At 42.3% G+C, this 23,805-nt stretch overlaps 1 protein-coding gene across 3 annotated transcripts in view; it reads right to left on the reverse strand.

The window, feature by feature from the left end:
• KALRN (kalirin RhoGEF kinase) overlaps positions 1-23,805 on the reverse strand; it is a 732,870-nt gene that overhangs the window by 184,089 nt on the left and 524,976 nt on the right. For all 3 annotated transcript variants that reach the window (XM_054043354.1, XM_054043355.1, XM_054043353.1), the window contains exons 29-33: positions 20,775-20,886; positions 19,384-19,574; positions 18,874-18,975; positions 17,994-18,136; positions 15,875-15,977 (exon numbers count right to left, since the gene is read on the reverse strand). In XM_054043354.1, the coding sequence (XP_053899329.1) occupies positions 15,875-15,977; positions 17,994-18,136; positions 18,874-18,975; positions 19,384-19,574; positions 20,775-20,886 (651 nt within the window). The remainder of the gene's footprint in view (positions 1-15,874; positions 15,978-17,993; positions 18,137-18,873; positions 18,976-19,383; positions 19,575-20,774; positions 20,887-23,805) is intronic.

Here is a 23,805-nt window from a genome sequence, read left to right on the forward strand (position 1 = left end):
GGGATATTTATTATTAAAGTTATCTTGACCTTTAGCTGGGTGGCCACGTGCCTGTACAAAGGGTACATTTATCAGTGTATTGATTTGTATTTTGATTTTCACACTGCCTGTGCTATCAGACAGGATGTATCAAATGGGTTGCCATGGAAATTGAGGTGTGTGTAGCTATGACGCTGAAAAACCCAGAACACTGCGATAACCCTTCTTTTCGTGTACTGACCCTTTACGTTTAAGTCTTCCTGTGTGCAGAATTCAGCAGCCATATTGCTCGCAGAGTCAGTACAGCCGGAAGGAGTCTCATACACTGTGTTATTACAGGGAGACTTTACTTTTGTTCATTCATATTACTGAGTTTCTTATTTGACATCAAAAGTCATGTTAGATTGAAATAATCAAAAAATAAGGCCATAGATTTAGGCGCCTAACTTCAACCTCCCAAGTTGGAAAATCAGGCCCTATATACTAATTTTAAAATCAATAACAACCTTTCTTTGTTAACTGGATAGTACTAGAAATTTAAAAAAATAAAAGAGACTCTATATTGTAACAGAAGTACAGTAGATTTTATATTTCCTGGGTAAGTTTAACAATTATTCCAACAGGTAGGAGCAGGACCACATTTTTAAAGAGGCTTCAACCTTACCTCTTGCTAGCATCTAATTACCTGATTGGGGCAGGATTTGTGTCTGCATTTATTTGTGGGCACAAAATAGCACCCATAAAACTGGGAGCTGTGTTAAGAAACTTCATCCACAAAGCCTCTACTGCCATTAGTGTTGAATGGCCATGTGTGAATGGGTCATTCACTTTTTCTCAGGCACCATTGTAATGTCATGTCACCGAGGAATGGGATTTTTAAAATTGTCTAAGTGATTTAGGAGCACAAGTCCCACTGAAATTCAATACCACTTCTGAAAATCTCACCTGAGATTTTTAAGACATAGTCATGGTAAATCTGACCGACGCATTTTATGAAGAGCTATAGTGGGAATACTACCCAGTGTTAAGTATGATTTCCATTAGCACTGACATTGCAGATGTTCCAAGCTTCCAGATGTTTTGTTCTTTTGACACTGAAATGAAACCACAGATTGCTCCATAGCAAGTAAGGCCTGCCAATGTAAATGAACAAACTGCCTGCAGCTAGAAATAAGTCCAGCATCTTTTTCACTGAGAATTAATTAGGCACCCTTTAGGAATAATTGCTTTAGGAGACACAACATCAAAGCTCTTTATGCACTATACCGTGAATCTCACATCACAAGCCAGTTGAGGGGGTGTAGAGAGAACAACTAGTGAAGCTTTGTTCTGTACTTTCCTGTATTTTGGCTTTATAATTTATCATACCTGACTGCAGTGGTCCTTACAACTATAGTATGTGTGGGGGAAACATTCAGGGCTTCTAAAAGCCACTTGTTAAAATTCAACCGCCAGATTAAAAGGGGGAGTGGGAAGATCTCCCTGCTTCTGCTGAGGTTCATCCACTCTCAACATCCCTGAGAGGGGAATTATCCTACCACTGCTGAGCAGATCCTTTTGCCTTTCAAATGGATCAAACTGCACTAGATGGCTGGTATTTTTCAAAAATTCCCTGGGGAAGGATTCCCCCAGAAACCCTTACAACGTGTACACATATGCACAGTAAGCATCAGGCTTTATCATTATTATAATCAGTGGGTTTTCAGGAACTAAGTATAAACATGTCCAGCAACAGCTATTTGATATACAATTGATTGCCACTGGTGTTGCCTTCACCGAGGACTGGGAGACAGCATTATCCACACACATAGGAAAGCAAAAGAATAGGTTCCTCAGGCTCTCTATTTATGGGATATGATGTTTGCTAATGTAACATCTTAGCCATAGGCCATTGTGCATCACCTCCGGAATGAAAAAACAGTCAATAATCCTTTTCTTGATCATCATTTTGTTAGGTTTACAAAAGGGTGAAGGAAATGCTTTGGATGTCTGACTCCAAAGGTCAGACAATCTGTCTGATCAGTATGGAGTACTAGTCCCAATTCTGTATCAATGCAGATTATGGTAAGGATTACCCTTGAACTAATAGTCAAGGTTCTGGAATATTCCTCTTGTGTGAAATCCAAAACTGCTCCCCAATTTGAGCTTTTCATGAGCAATAAAACAGACAAAGAGATGCAGAAGTTACTGTACACCAGAAATCCCCAAAGTCATGGACTGTTACACTCCACATAAACATATTGACAATTTTCTCTACAAATGTTTTTGCAGAACAAAACATCTTTTGAATAATTATGAATTCACAGTGTTTAGGGGCCAACCATGCGATCTCAGATGCCAGGAGGGAAAAACAGGCTTAGTCTTTCCACATCTCACAGTAGCCAGTTTTTAAGAAAACCTTGGCAGGATTTCAGTACAGTACAAAAAGACTACAAAGTCATCAGCCAGAAGGATGCCGCAACAGAGGGAAAAATAGAACTAAATCTCTTTTTAATTTTGTAGCTCTCTTGCATTTCCTCTGGCTATGCAAATGGTAGCAGCAGCATAAATCACTATAAAAGATGAGGAACATCTGACAGCCTCAAACAATATGTGTGTGCCTTGTAATGATGTGAAATTTTTTACCGTCAGTATTATTGTGAGGATGTCCCCAGGGATCATGTCAGGGAGAACCTCAAACCAAAGAGGTTAATTAGAAGGTGTATAAAGAAATCTTAATGTAGAAACCTTTCTGACAAAAGAAGGGAAAGAATGGAACACAAATAAGGACATGCCTTCAATTTGCTACACTAGATATTGGCCTTCAAAATCTAATATAATCTTCTGATATCCACCACAAACATCACCAAAAAAAACCCGGTTACTCACCTTCTTGTAACTGTTGTTCTTTGAGATGTGTTGCTCATATCCATTCCAATTAGGTATGCGCGTGCTGCGTGCAGAGTCGTCGCAAGGTGTTTCTGTTTGCCACCAGGAGCAACAGAATGTGCCCACAGTTCTGTTTCTTCCGGAAACACAGCCCAGACTTGCTTGCGGATGCATTCCTGATCCTCTGGATGGGAAGTCTGTTGTATGTTTTTCCGCCGATCCCTCTCATACACAAAATCCTATTCACGGTCCACAGAGACAGGACAAGGATGATTCTGGTGGCACCAACGTGGCCTCATCAACACTGGTACACCACGCTCCTGGAGCTGTTGGTGGATGCCCCAATCACACTGCCACTATTTCCAGACCTGATAACACAGGATTACGGTTGCCTCCATCACCCCGACCTCCAGTCCCTCCACCTGACAGCTTGGAAGCTTCAAGGCTAAACCCCGTGGAGCTCCTGTGCTCGGAACCGGTAAGAGAGGTCCTGCTTGGCAGCAGAAAACCCTCCACTAGGACCACATACCTAGCAAAGTGGAAAAGGTTCACTTTCTGGTGTGCTCAGCATCGCACACCTCCACTCCAGGTGCCCACACCACTCATCCTGGAGTACCTGCTGCACCTGAAACAGCACAGTCTTGCAGCGTTGTCCATCAAGGTGCACCTTGCAGCTATTTCTGCCTTCCATCCGGGAGCGGCCGGACGTTCAATCTTCGCCAACTGTATGGTTATCCATTTCCTTAAGGGCTTGGAGCAATTATACCCACAGGTTAGATAACCGCTCCCTGCGTGGAACTTTAACCTGGTCCTCTCCAGGCTAATGGGCCCCCCCTTCAAACCACTGGTGACGTGCTCCCTTCTCTACCTGTTGTGGAAAATTGCCTTTCTGGTTGCTATTACCTCAGCAAGGAGGGTGTCGGAGTTAAAAGCCCTCACTTCCGACTCCCCCACATGGTTTTCCATAAGATCAAGGTACAACTCAGACCTCACTCAGCCTTCTGTCCAAAGGTGGTATCATATTTTCACACAAAACAGGACATTTTTCTGCCTGTCTTCTTCTCTAAACCTCATGCTAATGTCCAAGAACAGAGGCTCCACTCACTGGATGCTTTTTACATTGAGTGCACGAAGCCGTTCCAGAAGTTGAACCAGCTGTTTGTGGCAGTTTTGGACCGGATGAAAGGCCTCCCAGTCTCATTGCAGAGGATTTCATTGTGGATCATGTCCTGAATCCGGACATACTACGAGCTGGTCAAGGTTCCAGCCCCAGCCCTTATGGCACACTCCACAAGAGCGCAGGCATCTTCGATGGCGTTCCTGGCCCTTACAAGAGATCTGCAGAGAGGCAACGTGGTCCTTGGTACAGATGTTCACCTCTCATTATGCCATCATCCAATATGCCAGAGATGATGCAGCATTTGGCAGAGCGGTGCTCCAGGCAGCATTCCATAACTCTGACCCCCCTGCCTAGGTAGGGCTTGGAGTCACCCATTTGGAATCGATATGAGCAATCACTCGAAGAAGAAAAAGGGTTACTCCCCTACTTGTAACTGTTGTTCTTCAAGATGTGTTGCTCATATCCATTCCAATACCCACCCTCCTTCCCCTCTGTCAGAGTAACCGGCAAGAAGGAACTGAGGAGGAGCCAGGTGGGTAGGGGTATATATTCAATGCCATAAAGGCGCCCCTCCAGGGGGCTCCACAGCTGACCCGATGGGAGCTGCTAAGGGAAAAACTTTCTGACGACTGTGCACGTGCACACCTAATGGCAATCGATATGAGCAATCACTCGAAGAAGAACTTATCAGTTTCATCCTCACCCATAACAATTTGACATTCAACAACAAACACTTTGTCCAAACCATGGGAACAGCCATGGATACTAGGATGGCTCCTCAGTATGCCAGCCTCTTCATAGGCCACCTTGAGGAAAAATTTCTGGACAAATGTACCATGAAACCAATGATATACCTGCAATACATCAATGATATTTTCATTTTCTGGACACAGACAACCCAAACTCCCTTGGAGATTTCCACCACAACTTCAACAACCATCACACATCCATCAAACTTTCTTGAGAACACTCCCACACCCACAAACTTCCTGGACACCATGATCAGCTTCAACAATGGAACCCTACAGATGACTATATACCAGAAACCCACTGATCACCACACTTACCTTCACAGATCCAGTCACCACCCCAAACACACTGAGAAATCTGTTATATACAGCCAGGTGCTCAGATACTAGAGAACATGCTCCAAAGAGAAAGTCCGGGTTATACACCTTAGCACACCTAAAACCGCCTTCACCAACCAAAGCCACTCCACGAGAGAAGTGGATGGCACCCAATGGGCCACCCAAGTACCCAGAGAGAATCTGATTCAATACAGAAAAAGAAAATATTTTTGACCACATCCCCTTAGTTGTCACCTACCAACCCACACTGGAACCCATATGTGGTATCATTAAAAAATTAAAATCCATACTCGATGGGGACCATATCCTGAAAGAAATCTTTCCCAAATCCCCTCTTCTGGCCTTCAAACAATCCCCCAACCTCTCCAAGCTCATCAGCAGAAGTTCTCCACAGACCAGGACACATCAACTCAAAGTGGCATCAGACCCTGCCAGAACAACAGATACAAAACCTGCAGACATATCTCCACTGCTACAATGATCAGTACCCCACAACACACATTTCAAGATCCAAGGGACCTACACAGGCCTAACACAACATGTAGTGTACATCATTCAGTGCACTAAATGCCTCGATAACAACTATGTGGGTGAAACCAGACAGTCACTGTACTCTCAAATGAACTAACACAGAGAAGTGATAAAAGACCAAAACACCATATCACCCATGGACAAACACTCTTCACAAAACAGTCACTCCATATCTGGTCCATATCATGTCCTTAATGGAAACCTGCACAACACAACACATTCAAAAGATAAGCTTGGGAATTTAAATTCATAACTTTGCTAGACACTAAAAATAACGGATTTAACCCAAACACTGGATTTATAGAATCATAGAACTGGAAGGGACCTCAAGAGGTCATCTAGTCCAGTCTTCTGCACTCATGCCAGGACTAAGTATACTTAGTATTATCTAATAATACGTATTATCTAGACCATCCCTGACAGGTGTTCGTCCAACCTGCTCTTAAAAACCCCAATGATGGAGATTCCACAATCTCCGTAGGCAATTTATTCCAGTGCCTAACCATCCTGATAGTTAGGAAGTTTTTCCTAATGTCCAACCTAAACCTCCCTTGCTGCAATTTAAGACCACTGCTTCTTGTTCTATCCTCAGAGATTAAGAAAAACAATTTTTCTTCCTCCTCCTTGTAACAACCTTTTACATACTTGAAAACTGTCATGTCCCCTCTCAGTCTTCTCTTCTCCAGACTAAACAAACCCAATTTTTTCAATCTTCCCTCATAGGTCATGTTTTCTAGACCTTTAATCATTTTTGTCACTCTTCTCTGAACTCTCTCCAATTTGTCCACATCCTTCCTGAAATGTTGTGCCCAGAACCGGACACAATACTCCAGATTAGGCCTAATTAGCATGGAGTAGAGCAGAAGAATTACTTCTCATGTCTTGCTTACAAAATTTCTGCTAATACATCCCAGAATGATGTTCACTTTTTTTGCAACAGCATTGCACTATTGACTTTTGTTTAGCTTGAGGTCCACTATGACCCCCAGATCCCTTTCCGCAGTACTCCTTCCTAGGCAGTCATTTCCCATTTTGTATATGTGCAACTGATTGTTCCTTCCTAAATGGAGTACTTTGCATTTGTCCTTATTGAATTTCATCCTATTTACTTCAGACCATTTCTCCAGTTTGTCCAGATCATTTTGAATTGTAATCCTATCCTCCAAAGCACTTGCAACCCCTCCCAGCTTGATATTGTCCGCAAACTTTATAAGTGTACTCTCTATGCTATTATCTAAATCATTGATGAAGATATTGAACAGAACTGGACCCAGAACTGATCCCTGCGGGACCCCACTCGTTATACCCCTCCAGCATGACTGTGAACCACTGATAACTACTCTCTGGGAACAGTTTTCCAACAAGTTTTGCACCCACCTTACAGTAGCTCCATCTAGGTTGCATTTCCCTAGTTTGTTTATGAGAAGGTAATGTGGAACAGTATCAAAAGCTTTACTAAAGTCAAGATATACCATGTCTACCGCTTCCCCCCCATCCACAAGGCTTGTTACGCTTGTCAAAGAAAGCTATCAGGTTGGTCTGACATGATTTGTTTTTGACAAATCCATGCTGACTGTCACTTATCACCTTATTATCTTCTAGATGTTTGCAAATTGATTGCTTAATTATTTGCTCCATTATCTTTCCGGGTTCAGAAGTTAAGCTGACTGGTCTGTAATTTCCTGGGTTGTCCCTATTTCCTTTTTTATAGATTGGCACTCTATTTGCCCCTTTCCAGTCTTTTGGAATCTCTCCCGTGTTCCATGACTTCTCAAAGATAATCACTAATGGGTCAGATATCTCCTCAGTCAGCTCCTTGAGTATTCTAGGATGCATTTCACTGGGCCCTGGTGACTTGAAGACATCTATGTTCAAGTAATTTTTAACTTGTTCTTTCCCTATTTTAGCCTCTTCTGATCCTACCTCATTTTCACTGGCATTCACTATGTTAGACGTCCAATCACCACCAACCTTCTTGGTGAAAATTGAAACAAAGAAGTCACTAAGCACCACTGCCATTTCCACATTTTCTGTTATTATTTTTCCCCCCCCTTGAGTAACAGGCCTACCTGTCCTTGGTCTTCCTCTTGCTTCTAATATATTTGTAGAATGTTTTCTTGTTGCCCTTTATGTCTCTAGCTAGTTTGATCTCGTTTTGTGCCTTGGCCTTTCTAATTTTGTCCCTACATATTTGTGTTATTTGTTTATATTCATCCTTTGTAATTTAACCTAGTTTCCAGTTTTTGTAGGACTCCTTTTTTGATTTTTAGATCATTGAAGATCTCCTGGTTAAGCCAGGGTGGTCTCTTGCCATACTTCCTATCGTTCCTATGCAGTGGGATAGTTTGCTCTTGTACCCTTAATAATGTCTCTTTGAAAAACTGCCAATTGTCTTCAATTGTTTTTCCCCTTAGACTTGCTTCCCATGGGATCTTACCTACAACTCCCTGAGTTTGCTGAAATCTGCCTTCTTGAAATCCATTGTCTTTATTTTGCTGTTCTCCCTCCTCCCATTCCTTAGAATCCTGTACTCGATCATTTCATGATCACTTTCACCCACACTGCCTTTAGGGTGACCAGATAGAAAGTGTGAAAAATCGGGACAGAAAGTGGTGGGTAATGGGCACCTATATAAGAAAAAGTCCTGAATGTCGGGACTGTCCCTATAAAATCGGGACATCTGGTCACCGTAGCTACCTTCCACTTTCAAATTCTCAACCAGTTCCTTCATATTTGTCAAAATCAAATCTAGAATAGTCTCTTCCCTAGTAGCTGTCTCCACCTTCTGAAATAACAAATTGTCTCCAATACATTCCAAGAACTTATTGGATAATCTGTGCCCTGACGTGTTATTTTCCCAAAAGATGTCTGGGTAGTTGAAATCCCTCATCACCACCAAGTCCTGTGCTTTGGATGATTTTGTTAGCTGTTTAAAAAAAAGCCTCATCCACCCCTTCTTCTTGCTTAGGTGGTCTGTAGTAGACCTATACCATGACATCACCCTTGTTTTTTACCCCTTTTATCCTTACCCAGAGACTTTCAACAAGCCTGTCTCCTATTTCCATCTCAACCTCAGTCCAAGTGTATACATTTTTAATATATAAGGCAACACCTCCTCCCTTTTTTCTCCTGTCTGTCCTTCCTGAGCAAGCTGTACCCTTCTATACCAATATTCCAGTCATGCATATTATCCCACCAGGTCTCTGTGATGCCAACTATGTCATAGTTGTGTTTATTTCCTAGATATAAGGCAACACCTCCTCCCTTTTTTCCCCTGTCCGTCCTTCCTGAGCAAGCTGTACCCTTCTATACCAATATTCCAGTCATGCATATTATCCCACCAGGTCTCTGTGATGCCAACTATGTCATAGTTGTGTTTATTTACTAGCATTTCAAGTTCTTCCTGCTTATTCCCCATACTTCTTGCATTAGTATACAGACATCTAAGATACTGATTTGATTCACCCCGCCCAGTTCTGTCTTGTCTCTCCTTTATCCCTACTGTAACAGCCCATGCTCCCCCCAAAATTCCAAACCTTCTCCCAGGTCTCCATGTTCTTGACTTATCTGTGGGCTTTGGTCACCTGCCCCCTTCAAACCTAGTTTAAAGCCCTCCTCAGTAGGTTAGCTAGTCTGTATCCAAATATGCTTTTCTCCTTCCTTGAAAGGTGGACCCCATCTCTGCTTAGCAGTCCTTCTTCCTGGAGCAGCAGCCCGTGATCAAGGAAGCCGAAGCCCTCCTGGTGACACCATCTTCGCAGCCAGGCATTCACCTCCAGGATGCATCTGTCTCTGCCTAGGCACCTACCCTTGACCGGAAGGATTGAAGAGAACACCACCTGCGCTCCCAACTCCTTCACCCATACTCCCAGATCCCTGTAGTCACTTCTGATCTGCTTAGGGTTATGCCTCACGGTATCATTAGTGCCCACATGGATGAACAGCGTGGGGTAGTAGTCACAGAGCCGGATGATCCTCAACAATCCCTCCATAACATCTCAGATACGGGCCCCTGGCAGGCAGCAAACCTCCCATGCCATGCCAGGGTGACAGATGGGTGCCTCCATCCCCCTCAGAAGAGAGTCACCAACCACTGCTACCCTACGTTTCCTCCTGGGAGTGGTGGCTGTGATCCTCCCTGACTACGAGGTACATGGCTTCTCCTCCTCCTCCTTTGGGAGTGATTCCTCATCGCTCATTGCCAGGGCAGCATATCAGTCTGGTGGGGCCTTGAAGTGGCCTGCAAAAGTAGGAAAGACCCCAGGCAGGAAGGCCTGGGAGTAGGAAGAGAAACTTTTGTTTTGTGTGGACTCTTGTTAGACTTTAATTTGGGGCTGGAATTTTATTTGGAGTTTATTTTTATGTTAATAAACCTCAGACCCCAAAGAGGGGTATTTTTGACCACAGAAAGCCCATCTGGAGTTTATCTGAGGAACCAAGTGGGGAGATTTGTATGGCTACCCTGAGGCCATGAGGGGGCCATTCACTGACAGGGAAAATTCTGTATCTATAGTGAGAAGTTATGTAAGCAAAACATAGTTACATGAATGGGAATTTGACAGAAAAACCAAGGTTAAGACCTCTAATCCTAGGAAAAGGATCAGTGGACTCTTCATATTTACAGATTCATAGATGCCATAGGAAGAAGGGACCATTATGATCATCTCAGGCTTGTCTATATGGTGCTGACAAAGCACACTAGAGAGGTAGGATTTGCAAAGCACTCTAACTGCCCTGTGTAAACACTGTTGGCACGCTCTGAAAAGTACCTAATTTGCATTAATGTAGTCCCACTCGTTAATTTGAACTAGATACCTTTCAGAGCACACCAGTAAGGTCTACACTGGACAGTTTGCACATAGTACATTAGAACACTTTACAAATCTCACCCCTCTAATGCGCTTTGCTGGTGCCATGTAGACAAGCCGTTAGTGTAATCTCCTGCATGACACAGGCCATAGAACCTCACCCAGTAATTCCTGAATCAAGCCATGACTTCTATTTGAGCAATAGCATCTCTTTGAGAAGGATATTCAATCTTAATTTAAAGATGTCAAGTGATGGAGAATGAGAATCCACCATGTTCTGAGATAAATTGTTCCAATTGTTAATGACCATTATTAAAAATGAGCATCTTATAATAATCAACTTCAATAGAACAATTATTGTTACTTTGATTATTATTTATATAGTACCCAGGTACAGATGGCAGAGGTCAAGACCTCAGTATTATGATTCCTCTGAAATGGGGATTGAGGCCATTTTCTAAATGAAGATATACAGTATTCGCTGTATATTTTTACAGTGTCTAAACTTTCCAGTTCACATTTCAGAGCTTTTTTTTCAGATCCAAAAACAACATGTATGGGAGGAGGACTGCTCTCCCCAGAAACCTCCAAAGAAAATAGAAGATAAATCAGTAGGAATCAGACCAACATCTTTAAAAATAGCGAGCTCGCAAAGCCAATAGATCTAAACAAGTTGGAATGTCTTTCACGTTAGCATCTTCTTTGTGTGGGTCCCTCAAGCCATGTGTCTATACACAGAGGGTGGGAGCTTTGCCACTGACTTAAATGGGCCAAGGATTTCATCCCGAGTGAAGTTTTTGTCTAGTGTGTTGAAGAATGTTTACTGTACAGGCCAAAAGTAGAGAACTGGTTTACTTTGTAGAGGGTAATAAACTAATTTTGGTATAGTAGATCTCACAGGTCCTGACTCAAGCATTTACAGAGGTTTTTATTTGCTATAATATTACTCATGCCTGTTGTTTCTATTTTCCTTTCAATTCCATGTACAGTACAGAGTACCTACTCTCATATAAAACATTTTCTCAAATGGAGAAAAAAGTGTTTTTTAAAAATACAGGTTTTACAAAAAAACCTGTTGTTTTAACATTGTATATATTCTTTTTCTTTCTTTTTATAACGAAGTGGGATCATAATCCAATTTCAAATGCAAGCTTTTTGCTACATAGCATATAGTAAAAGATGAAGTATTTTGTAGTCTAGAGATAGTCACTATCACTACTTTTATGAATCACAGAATATCAGCGTTGGAAGGGACCTCAGGAGGTCATCTAGTCCAACCCCCTGCTCAATGCAGGACCAATCCTGGTGGCTTCTAGGATAAAATCAAAGAAAAAGAAAAATTATTAAAAAAACATTAAAAGTATTAAGGACCAGGGCCCAGATTCAGGAAGTTACTCAAGCAGGAGTTGGGGCTTTAAGGAAAACAACACACATTATGAGACTCAGCAACACTGCTAAAGTTAGGCACATATTTCCTGAATAAGGGCCTGGGCCTATAAGATGTGAAGGTCATTATTATTACTTTATATTATAGTGCTGCCTAAAGTCTTCAGCTGAGATCCAGGTCCCAAGTGCTGGGCAAACACATAGTGAGAGACAATATCTGGCCTGAAGAGCTTACAATTAAAAAAAACAAAACCGACAAAGGATGTGAGGAGACAGGTGTAGAGAAGTTGAGGAGACAGGTGTAGAGAAGTGAAGTCACTTATCTAAGGACACACAGCAGGTCAGTGACAGAACAGGATTAGAGCCCAGTTCTTCTTTCCCTTAGTTCAGTGCCCTGGACACCACACCACACTACCGCCTCTGCTAAAATTTACTGTTTAATTAATCTACAGTCAGAGACAATGAAAATTCCTGTTCAGGCTACTGGAGTAACAGCTGTGTCAGTATTTCTACTCAACACCTCCCGCCCCCTCTCAGGAGTTTAAAGTGTAGCTGTACAAAATTTGCTCCAAGGCTGAAGCTTGACATCTGAGAAGAATGAAACTTACTGTCAACCAGGAGAGTTTTGTTTTTGAAAAGATTTGAAATAAATGAGTGTGGCTGAAGGGGTGTGATCAAATACAAGTTTTAGAGAGTTGTTGGCACTGCTGAAACTCAAAAATCTCTGTGGCTGTTTTAGCCCAAAATGATGCATACCATTCATTTCCCCTAACATTCAATTGTGCCCGGATAATCCCCAGGCATAATGGCCAGAGTTAAAGAAAGGAGAAAGTATGTTGACTTTAGCTTTGAATTTCCTTGCTTTGAGAAGATTGTGGCAACCTTAATGTTACTTAAAAATTGTTTCTAATGTCGAGTTAATATATAAATGTTCCAAGTGCAAATTGATCTTCCCCTGGACTGGCTGACATGTTGCTAACACTTTGAAGTGGCTTTGCATGTATTTGTAAAAGAGGTTTCTGTGAAGAGATAGTGGATTGTTTTCAAAGGGGGAGCCTCTCCCCGATTTCTTCTGGATTTAATCCCATGGGGGCACCTGGAGAGAGGTTTCACTGAGGTCACAGAACGGAGGGCTACATTTGGGACAAATCTCAACACCTGAATCTGATTTCACTTACACCACGGTAACTCCACTAACTGGAGTTGGATAGTAATTGAATCCATTATTTACAGATCACAGATTCATTACACATTGGTGCCTGAGCAGTGCTGTTATCTGCAGCACATGAAGTCATTATGCTGCATATGTTGCAGAGTTTACTCAAGTGCTACCAGCTGTGCCAAGAACCTGAGCTGTGGAGTGCAGCTGCAGCTTTTCTGAGATCTGCCCACAAGCTCTCTGATCATTTACTGTTTTACTGTTTTACTGTCTGTACCTATGGGGCTTCAGGAAGTGGGCAGGCATAAGCCCGCTCACTGCTAAAGGGTCCCCCCACAGCCTAAGGGGAGGATCCAGAGGGCCTGAAACTCAAATGATTACGGGGGACAACTAATGTAAAAACAGGGACAGGAGTGCAGTCAAAGGGTCAAAATAAGGGAACCTGACGGGGACATTGAGCAGAGAACCGCGGACAGCGCCCACTGCTCCTCGAAGGTGTCAAGGGAGCCAGTGGATGGCGCCCAGAGGAACTCTGCCCAGATACATGAACGGACAGAGGACCAGAAACAGGCCACACTGTCACAGGAGCCTCCATCAGCCAACCTCCTCTCCCTGGTTCTATAAATGGTCAGTTTAGCCAGGGCCAAGAGGAAGCTGACCAGGAGGTCCCGTGACTTAGTGGGGCCACGGATAGGGAGTGCGTAAATGAGAAGGTGAGGGGAAAAGTGCAACCAAAAACGCAACATAATATTGGTGAGGGGCCGGTGTAGGGGCTGCAACTTGGTGCACTCCAAGTAAATGTGAGCCAGGGTCTCCCTCACGCCGCAGAAAGGACAGGTGTCTGGGACAGGGGTAAACCGCGCCAAGTACACGCCCGAGCTCACGGCTCCATGAAGGAGCCGCCAGCTGATATCCCTGGCAGGCCTCGGGACCAGGGTGGAATATAGGCTGGCCCACCGGGGCTTCTCATCCTCATTTACTGTTGGTCAGTCTGAGAAGAGAAACCACTTCCCATCACAAAGAGGCCTCACTCTAATTCTCCTGGAAGATAAGCACCACACATGAGGAGCCAATATCTCTTCAAGGCCCCAGAGTAAAATCCCCCAAATATCCAGAAAATGGTTTTGTGTTTAGAAGAAGTTAATGAAAGAAGTACTGTATTCTGTTAGGTCCCAGGACTGCTTTGGGATCTGCTAGCATTAGGGGCCCCTGACAGCGGATCCAGAGGCAGGATCAAGACTTCAGTCTTTAAAGCATTAGTGTATAGAAACGTGAAGAGATGATTCTGAGGTGAAACGGTGAGTTATACAGTGCAGCACTGTGAAGGCTAAATTCTCCTCACCCTACTCCCACAATTAGTGCCATTGATGTCAAGGGCCCTATTTTAGCAGAATTTGACTTTGGGTCTATAGGTCTGATTCACCAAAACACTTGAGTACACACTTAGCTTTAAGGATATGCTTATGTCTATTCCTGTTCAGCAAAGCACTTATCCATGCTCTTAACAGTAAGCATAAGGCTAAGTCACATTGAAATCAACAGGATTTAGGTTACATGGTTAAAGTTAAGCACGTGCTCAAGCGCTTTGCTGAATCAGAACATTTATCAGGAATAACAGAGGTGAACAATACAGAAATGCAGAATAAGTCAGTGTAAATCACAGAAGTGAAAATGTATTTTCCAGCATCCAACAAGGTATTCACCTAGTTTCAGTGGCTTTTGGGACATATACAGATCACACCAACATTTTGTTTAGGTTATTGGTGGAACAAGAAAGTAATAACATGTTTACCTTAAAGGCATGTTTCAATAACATATTATCTTGGGGGCTTTTAAAGGTTATTCATTTACAATTCATTCCTATTTCTGAGTTCAGCTCTCAAAGACAGCTACATTGGAGCTCATTGGTGAGTCTGACAATCACAGATACAAGTCTTGTAATTGCAAGAACACTTTCTACTCAGTGCCACTGGCAGCATGATAAAAACCCTGATGAGCACATATACCATAGGTGATCCTGGAAAGTTCATTATTTTGCAAGTTTACATAGGTTTCAAAACCAAACAGGTGCAAAAGCATAAATACTCTTGGTGGATATGAAAAACTCAACTATGTTAAATGGAATAAATTATTGTTATTAACAATACATCACTGTTGAATCAGTGCTCCTGCACAAAGACTTCTGGGCAACTGGAAATATGGCCAAAGATCACAGTTGGAGGAATTAGGGCAACATACCCAAGTCAATCCTCATAGCAGTAATGGAGCCCCTAAACAGCCAAATCCTCGGATTGTTCAATAAATAAAACAATAAGACACACACAGAGAGCAACATACAACATTAAAATGGAATCCAATGAGCCTCAAGGGTGCCACAGATGTGTTCCACCATATGTCGAGAAGGAATGGATTCCAGAATCACAATATCTGGAAGGAGAAGGCCTCCCAGCCTCTCATGATTACACAATGGAATGGGGGGGCAGCTTGCATTTCAGTGTTGTTATATTAATTGCTGTGTGTGCACCCATGGTCCCTCCAATAGACTAGTTTTTGGCACTAATATGGTAATTACAGAAGATAACCAACTGTCTGGTAATTCACAATCTGGCTCACTCCGGGACAGTGCTAATAAGAAAAATGTTGCTCTGAGCTGTGATTTTTCATAGCCTACTCAACTTCTAAGTTTTAACACCCAGATCAGATGCTGCAGCTCAGAACCAGCAACAAGAGGGACAAACTACGTACCACAGCAATACTGAGGAGAAGCACAAGAATAGCCAGATTTTTAATATCTCAGCAAAGGGGTTCCCAAGTGTAATACAGCTAAAGAACCTCCATAAAGGGTTAGTCTCTTTGTCACTCTTTCTATTCTGCTTTTACCCTAAATTCTCCTGGGAAGAGTTAGCTGCAGTGCATATTCAGGGGTAGATCCTACCTTGTCACTGTCCACTGTGTTCTGTGAGGTCCTGGATGCAATGGAAATGGTATCCGGCTGACTGCTCCCATCTCCTTGGCTGTCTGCATCATCTACTCCATCTCTGCAAGGAGACAACGAGAAAACACCCCTGTTTACTTAAAGCACCAGCCTTGGGAAGTGCAAAAATTCATAGGTGGATTTGAGAACTGCCAATTCAGCACATTAGGGCAGGATTTGTGCTAAGATTACCCAACTGATGGAGCTCATATTATTACACACTGTGTAATTTAAAATGATGTCACCTCTGCTGTAGGGTTAGAATTCTGCATATAATCACCACGTTTATTGCTGGAATAGGAATGGCCTTTGTGTCCATATTTACAGCAACTAAGGTCCTTGCTCCTAGAAATAGTTCTCTAATGAGGGTGGTAAGGCAGATATTCCACTCCAGTTAGATTTCTCACTTAACTAAAACCAGCCATCCAAATTATAGCATTGCTCTTCGCGACACTGAAGTGAAGGGGCATTTCTGCAGTCTCACTGTAATCCACATTTTGGGGGGTTTAAAACTAGTATAATAATGACAGGATTGTAAAACTAAAACAATAAATGAATATATATATATTCATATATATATATTACCTCATCAGTCTGCTGGCATAGGGTATTTTCTTCCCTCTTGAAATTATTTTCTTTTGAACCTCTCTCTCCCTCTTTTTAAGAATTTCTTTACTGAAATTAGTATACAAGGAATACAAGCAGCCTGTTACGTCTGGCAGGACTTTGATGTTGCAAACAAAGGTCTCACTCTTTCATTGGGATCTATGAGAGCAAACCCATCCATAAGCCAATGAAAAACCATGAGGGCAAGGATGCTCCACTGTTTAGGGGGTAGCCTGTGGTTCAATTTCCTGCTCTGCCACAGATTTCCTGTGAAACTGTAGGCAAGTCATTTGGGTCCAGATTTTTAAAGGTATTTCAGTGTTGCTCCACTCAACATTGCAGAAGTGACTTAGACACTGAGAAGCCTAAGTCCCACTGACTTTCAATGACTCTTACGCTCCTAAATGTCTAATTCACTTTTGAAAATGAGGCTTAGGCTCCTAAATCAGTTAGATGTTGCAACACTAAGTGGCGCAACACTTAAGCACCTTTAAAAATCTGGGTCTTAGTCTCTCTGTGCCTGAGTTCTCCATCTGTAAAATGGGGATCAAAGCATTGGCCTACTTCTCAGGGGTGTTATGAAAATAAATACATTTAAGATTGAGAGTTGCTCAAATGGGGGCCCTATAAGTACTTCAGATAGACAGACTGACTGTGTATGGGCTCATGGGGTCTGTTCTAATGGATCCCAATGCAAGATTGGAGCCTTAGTTAACGCAACAAAAGGAACGATCCATTTTATATCATTTTTTCTAACCAAGTACTCCACACTGTTGTTCACAAAAGTCCTGTTATTATTTCTTATTATCTGTCATTGATGGTAACACTGAAATTCTGAAGTCCATTCATATACTGTTAGGACCACTTATTATTTTTATTGTCACGATACATAAAATCGAACAAGAAAAAAGAATATGCAGCCACTTGTTTGTTAGGAAAAAATAGACTCCTCTTCAGGTGGGGTCAGCAAGAGAAATATCCTTGGAGTCAATGGATAATTTTCATTCTGGTCCAGCAGTTAATTCATTATATGTTATACATCTCTCTAGTGGTTTGGCAGAGCTGAATATTTTTAATTTGAAAATGTCTGATTGGTTTCCACAGAAAAGGTTTTCGTTACATTTTTTCCTCTATTTCACGGTCGAAAAAAGCAAAGTTTGTCTGTGAAAACTGTGGTTGGTTATAGTAAAAATTCTAAATTAATCCTGTAAAAAGCTGACTGACACTTGCCTGGTATGATACAGCAAAGCTCCACTGATTTCATGGATTTACACAATGTGAGGATCTGGCCCAGGATCGTTTGCTTAGGACAGCTTGACCAATCATATATTTTTTTTACTCAAACAGTTGAAGCTATTTTTAGAATTTCTATTCAACAAACTAATCTGAGCAAACCTGCACTGCTGAAGGAAACAGCTCGAACAGAGATTCAAGTTCCAAACAGGAGGGTTGTCTATGGAATCACTGAGGTTACCTTTTACTGTTATTTCTCTGCTTTGCTGGTGTCTTGGGGAGCTGGATTGGCTCCTTCAAAGCTCCTTTCAAATGGATAATCCTCTCCTGAATGACTTCCCGGATATTTTTGATCCATTCCTGTTTTGTTTCAATACTGGATGCCTGAAGTTCCAAAAGGCAAAACGATAGGCACATTATAATATTCTTGACATGTCTCCTATGTTAAAGAGTCATGATTTGTTTATGTTAACACACGATTGACTGTTTCATTGTTGGTTCTGTATTCTCACAGCAGCTGGAATACCTGGTAAACCCAGCAGAATTGGAAGAGTATTTTTGCCATACCTACCTAATAAATTCAACAAGCAACATGAGAGCAGTTAATCTCTGGATGTATATTTAATACAAGAAATACAAAATGCTCTGTGGTGAGGAAACAGGTTATCAGTGCACAGCCGGTATTTCTCAAACAAAATATCTAGTGTGAGTTCTTTTTTAAGAATTCAATCAGCAAAATGATTGTCAGCTCTGTGGGTCTGAAGAAAAGCACTATTGTCAACGAATCCACGGCAATCAACTGAAGCAATTACAGTCCCCAATGTAAATACAAATCCAAACTCAGAATCACCCTGAGTTAGATTCTGCAGCGGCTCAACACACAGACTGTAATAGGAAGAGGACTGCAGTGGGCTGACCAGCTGCATAATTGACCCCCTTGAGCCAGGTTATATATTAGAACCAAATTCTGCCCCAAGATGCAGGCAGAATTGACCGTGACTCCAATGAGAACTACAGGCATGCTTCCAGAGAAAAAAATCTGACCTTTCACTTAGCACTCCCAGTGCCCAGTTGGGAATTTAATGTTTTGCAGGTAAAGAAAACAAGCTCAAAAGACTCACTTTCAGCACTGTTTTGTTGTCTGAGGATGGTGTCCGTCCGGACCACAAGGCAAACTTACAGGGATCTCCTTCGACGTGCTCTGTCACTCCCAGTTCTGAGGTCTAGTGAGAAGGAGAGATGATTGGAGACCATACATTATGAAGCCTCCTGGTTTCAAGAAGTTTTACACTGGGGTGGGAGCTCAGCTCCTCTGGCATGTTGTACACTGATAAAATAAACTGAAAACGAAGCCATAAGGGATGGCAAGTGAGAGGTGTTTGATCAGTTCAGATGAACGCCATTGCCACTACCCCAACCACCATGCACACTGTCATCTTTAATCTTTCCGGAAATGCTCTGAGCTTTGCTTTTTCAGATATAGCAGGGCTCAGTGAGCCCCGACGAGGTCTGAGCATGGGGTTCCAGAATGCATAAGTATTCCAAACTTAATGCAGAGACAAATAAGCCTTCCCTTCCATCTCTACCTACAAAAAACTCAACCCCAGAATATCTCATTCTGGTAGACCTACCAGTAGTTTGTTCTTGTAAACATATTTAGTGTGTCCTGAAGAATCTTTGATCTCTTTGCTAAAAACCAAAGAGATTTCAAAGAGAAACAAGTGTCTCTCGCGGCCTTTTCGAATGAGAGACTTGGGATCCCACACTTGAAAGGAATCCTGAAGGATGAGCTCTCCCTGAACATCCAGGTTTTCATCAAAGCCTAAATGAAACACAACAGAACATTTTATCCAGTTTTGTTCCTGGAACCAATATCCCCAATGATCAACAAAGCAGGGTTTTCACTGTTCAGAGGATTACAGTGTTAGGAAAGAATAGGAACATAGAGTCACATGCTTTATTATGCAACTAATTCTTGAATGGATATTAATGGAAAGGCACTGTCACAGTCAGAACATTGTTCACTTTATTCTCTGTTGCTTTGGATTTAATTGTTTCTGTGGTACCTAGTATGTCATATATATTGGGTGAAATGTACCTATATTGCTGTTCTATATGTACCTTTACTGCTTTCCATTGCAATTGTGCGTGATCAGAGCCGGCTCCAGGCACCAGCTTAACAAGCAGGCGCTTGGGGCGGCCAAGGGAGAAGGGCGGCACCTGCGGCAATTCGGGGGCGGCAGGTCCCTCACTCCCTCTAGGAGCGAAGGACCTGCCGCTGAACTGCCGCCGCTGATCGCGGCTTTTTTTTTCCTTCCCAATTGCCGCCGCCGATCGCGATTGCAGCTTTTTTTTTTTGCTTGGGGCAGCAGAAATGCTGGAGTCGGCCCTGTGCGTGATATTATTAATTAGGCAAGGGGAAACACTGTAAAGATTTTAATGGTGACAACTCTATATAGGGCAGCAATATATCGACTACTGTGCATCTTAATTACTTGTAAATTACATAGTAAAGACTTTAATGATGAACCCTGTACCATGTGGCAATTCAGAGCATTTTAGCTTAGCTTATCATAATATGGTCATTGTAACCAAAGGTAGGCAAACCCCAGTGGACCTTTCTGATCTCACACCAATGTGGTTCGAGAGTAATTCCACTGGAGACGATGGAGCTTTATTAGTGTACAACTGGCATGACATCAAAATTGGGCTCTATCAGTTTAGAGTTTAGGTTCAATTAAAACCCTCCTAGATGCTTGTGCAAGCCTTAGAAAAACTGTGCATAGCTCTTGATTCTCACGGGAACGGATTCTCTTGTAGTAATTGGGCATTTCTGCTTTTGGTCCTCTCATTTTCCAGGTGCGACAAGCATTTCTGAGACATCTCATGAGGAGCAGGGAAGCATCTGAGAGCAATGGGCAGTCAGCAATCACAAATCTGTCACCGCAAATTCTAGGCAACAGGACACCCCAGGATTCATTCCTGCATAGCGTTCCCCCTCATGATGTTGAGAATCTGCTACCTTCCAGCATGCTGACATGCATGGCGTCGTTGGCTTTCTTGGGGACACTGAGCATCACTTCCAGGCCATCTTTGAGTTCTCCTTTGCCTTCTTCACAACAGGTTAAGAGTTCCTAAGAAGAAATGCAGGCCATATATGATTAACTTCTTTACAGGCAGAATAATATACACTCACTTACATTCAGATTACATTTCCCAGCCTAAAGCCTTGTCTCCATGCAACGCTGCAACAGGTTAATTAAAGGTGAGCTTTAAAATGGATGAAGTTTAATTGCATCAAAGGCCATGTGGACACTCATATATCGTAAACCTGGATTAAGTTGATTGAGAACTAGTTTAAGGTTCAACAAAATAGATCACCCTGAAACCAAAATAAGAGTGTCTACACAGGAGTTTGCACTGATTTAACTAAGTCAGTTTAATTGAACCAGTTTAACTAAATGGATGCAAATGTCATCTATAGAGAGGGCCTAAAATATTGTCTCTATTTCTAGTGAGATTTTCCCTGCATATATTTTGTTTAGAATCATAGCAATGTAGTGCTGGAAAGGACCCCAGAGATCATTTAGTCCAGCCTCCTGAGCTGAAACAGGACCATCCATCTAACCCATGGGTCAGCAACGTTCGTCACGCGGCTCGCCAGGGTAAGCACCCTGGCGGGCCTGGCCAGTTTTATTTACCTGCTGACGCGGCAGGTTTGGCCGATCGTGGCCCCCACTGGCCGCAGTTCACTGTCCTGGGCCAATGGGGGCGGCGAGAAGCGGCACGGGTGAGCGATGTGCTGGCCACGGCTTCTCGCCGCCCCCATTGGCCGGGACGGCGAACTGCGGCCAGGGGGGGCTGCGATCGGCCGAACCTGCTGCGTCAGCAGGTAAATAAAACTGGCCCGGCCCGCCAGGGTGCTTACCCTGGCCAGCCGTGTGCCGAACGTTGCCAACCCCTGATCTAACCTATTCTGAAAAACCTTCAATAACGGGGAATCCACAGTCTTCCTTGGTAATCTATTCCAATGCTTAACTATCCTTATAGTTAGAAAGTTTTTTCTAATATCTAGCCTAAAACTCCCTTGCTGCAGATGAAGCCTATTAATTCTTGTCCTATCTTCAGTGGACATAGACAACAATTCATCACTGTGCTCTTTATAACAACCCTTAATATATTTGAAGACTGTTATCGGGGTTCCCCATCAGTCTTCTCTTCTCTAGACTAAACATGTCCATTTTTTAACCTTTCCTCACAGGTCAGGTTTTCTAAAGCTTTTCTCATTTTTGTAGCTATTTTCAGGACGGTCTCCAATTTGTCCCGATCTTTCCTAACGTGTGGCAACCAGAACTGGACACAGCTGAGGCCGCACCTGTGCCAAACAAAGTGGGATAATTACCTTCCATGTCTTACTTAAGACTCTCCTATTGTTTATTAGTTTTTAAGTGGATACTGTCTGATCAATTTGCAAAAATTTGCAAAATCCAAGATCAATAGAACATGTTCCCATTGTTAATTTTAAAATTAGTCTAATGAGTCTTTTATTTGTGTGTAAGTATTCCTGTGCTGTACCTGTCAACATTTCAAAGAAAAAATTAAGCTGAAATCCAGTGTACAAGAAGAAGCAGATGTTGGCTAGGGGTCCCCATCCAAACCCAGGAAAACATCCAGATGTTTGCTATTGTTAGAAACAGCTGAACTGTCATTAAAACATCTGACCAGAGTGTTCCAGAAAGCAAACTTACTGTATAAGAAAACACTCCTATCTCCCTTGGATTTTCCCTTTCTTTCCTTTTTCTCTTCTTAGGGCTAGATTGGATGTTCAGAACTCAGTTCCTGTGGAGAATCAGTCTCATTGTGTCTACTTTTCCTCTTCATGCATCTTTTCTTCTGTCACTTGTAATGTACCGCATGACTCCCCCTCAGAAGTTCTTCATCCTTTGCATTTTTCTCTCCAAAACACTCTTTCTCCAAGATGTTTCTCTTTTCCATTTCAGTCTTTCTCCCCTACCTACTTTTACAATTAAATATTTCATTTTCCTGTCTCCTTTCTATCACAGTTATTCCCCACTATTAAAGCTCTCCTTATTTCTGTACCCACCTGTGACTGATCCAACTGCCATCAAAGTCAATAGGAATTTTCCCATTGATTTCAGTAAGAGTTAGATTAGTCTCCCTCTCCTTGCCCCCTTGGGTCCTCTTGGGATTGGGATCACCCTCAAATGTAAGTTGATGGTATAAATGTTTCAGAGAGTGAGCTGGTGACAGAGTTAATTTGTAGGTATCACCATCCACATTGAAAGTGAATTGAGAGCTCTACCCTGCAGTGTAGGAAGCCTGAATACTGCAGCACTGCATAGTGTATAATACCCAGTAAATGAAAGTGACTATAAACACAAGAGAAACTGACTCTTATTTCCACTGACTGAGATGGATGAAATGCAAACAGTAAATAAACAGCATTAATGGTGAAGAGTAAATTGGAGCTTTGCAATTTTTACCAGTTTAATTGCTTATGTTATTAACACACAGGAAAAGATTTTCTTTAATATATGATACTTAACCTCATGGTGTGCATTTATAAAAACTTGGTCATTTCAATGCATTGGTAAAAGAACCTCTTGGGCAGAAATACAGTTGAGAAATTGGCTTGAATTTGCTAGAGGCATTATCATATTCATTTATGATTTCCATACCATTTTACAAGACACATGTTCTGGGTGTGCCGACTTCTCCACTGCCTTCATTCATTGTGCAGTCATTTACACCTGTACAAAAGGTGTGTAAGCCACTAGCAGATCAGCATGGCAGCGTTTCACACTATATCTTAGGTACTTATTTGGCCCACATTACCATAGCATCTGTGTGCCTCACAATCTGTAACATAACACAACACCCCTGTGAGGTAGGAAGTGCTATTATCCCCATTTTACAGACAAGGAACTGAGACTAGTAACTGATTTTTAAAGGTGTTTATGATGCCTAACTCCAATTGTCCAAGATTACACAAGAAGACTGTTGCAGCAATGACTTGAATTTAGGTCTCGCTA

The sequence above is a fragment of the Malaclemys terrapin genome, chromosome 11 (genome assembly GCF_027887155.1).
Source record: "Malaclemys terrapin pileata isolate rMalTer1 chromosome 11, rMalTer1.hap1, whole genome shotgun sequence".
NCBI classification, from domain to species: domain Eukaryota; kingdom Metazoa; phylum Chordata; order Testudines; family Emydidae; genus Malaclemys; species Malaclemys terrapin.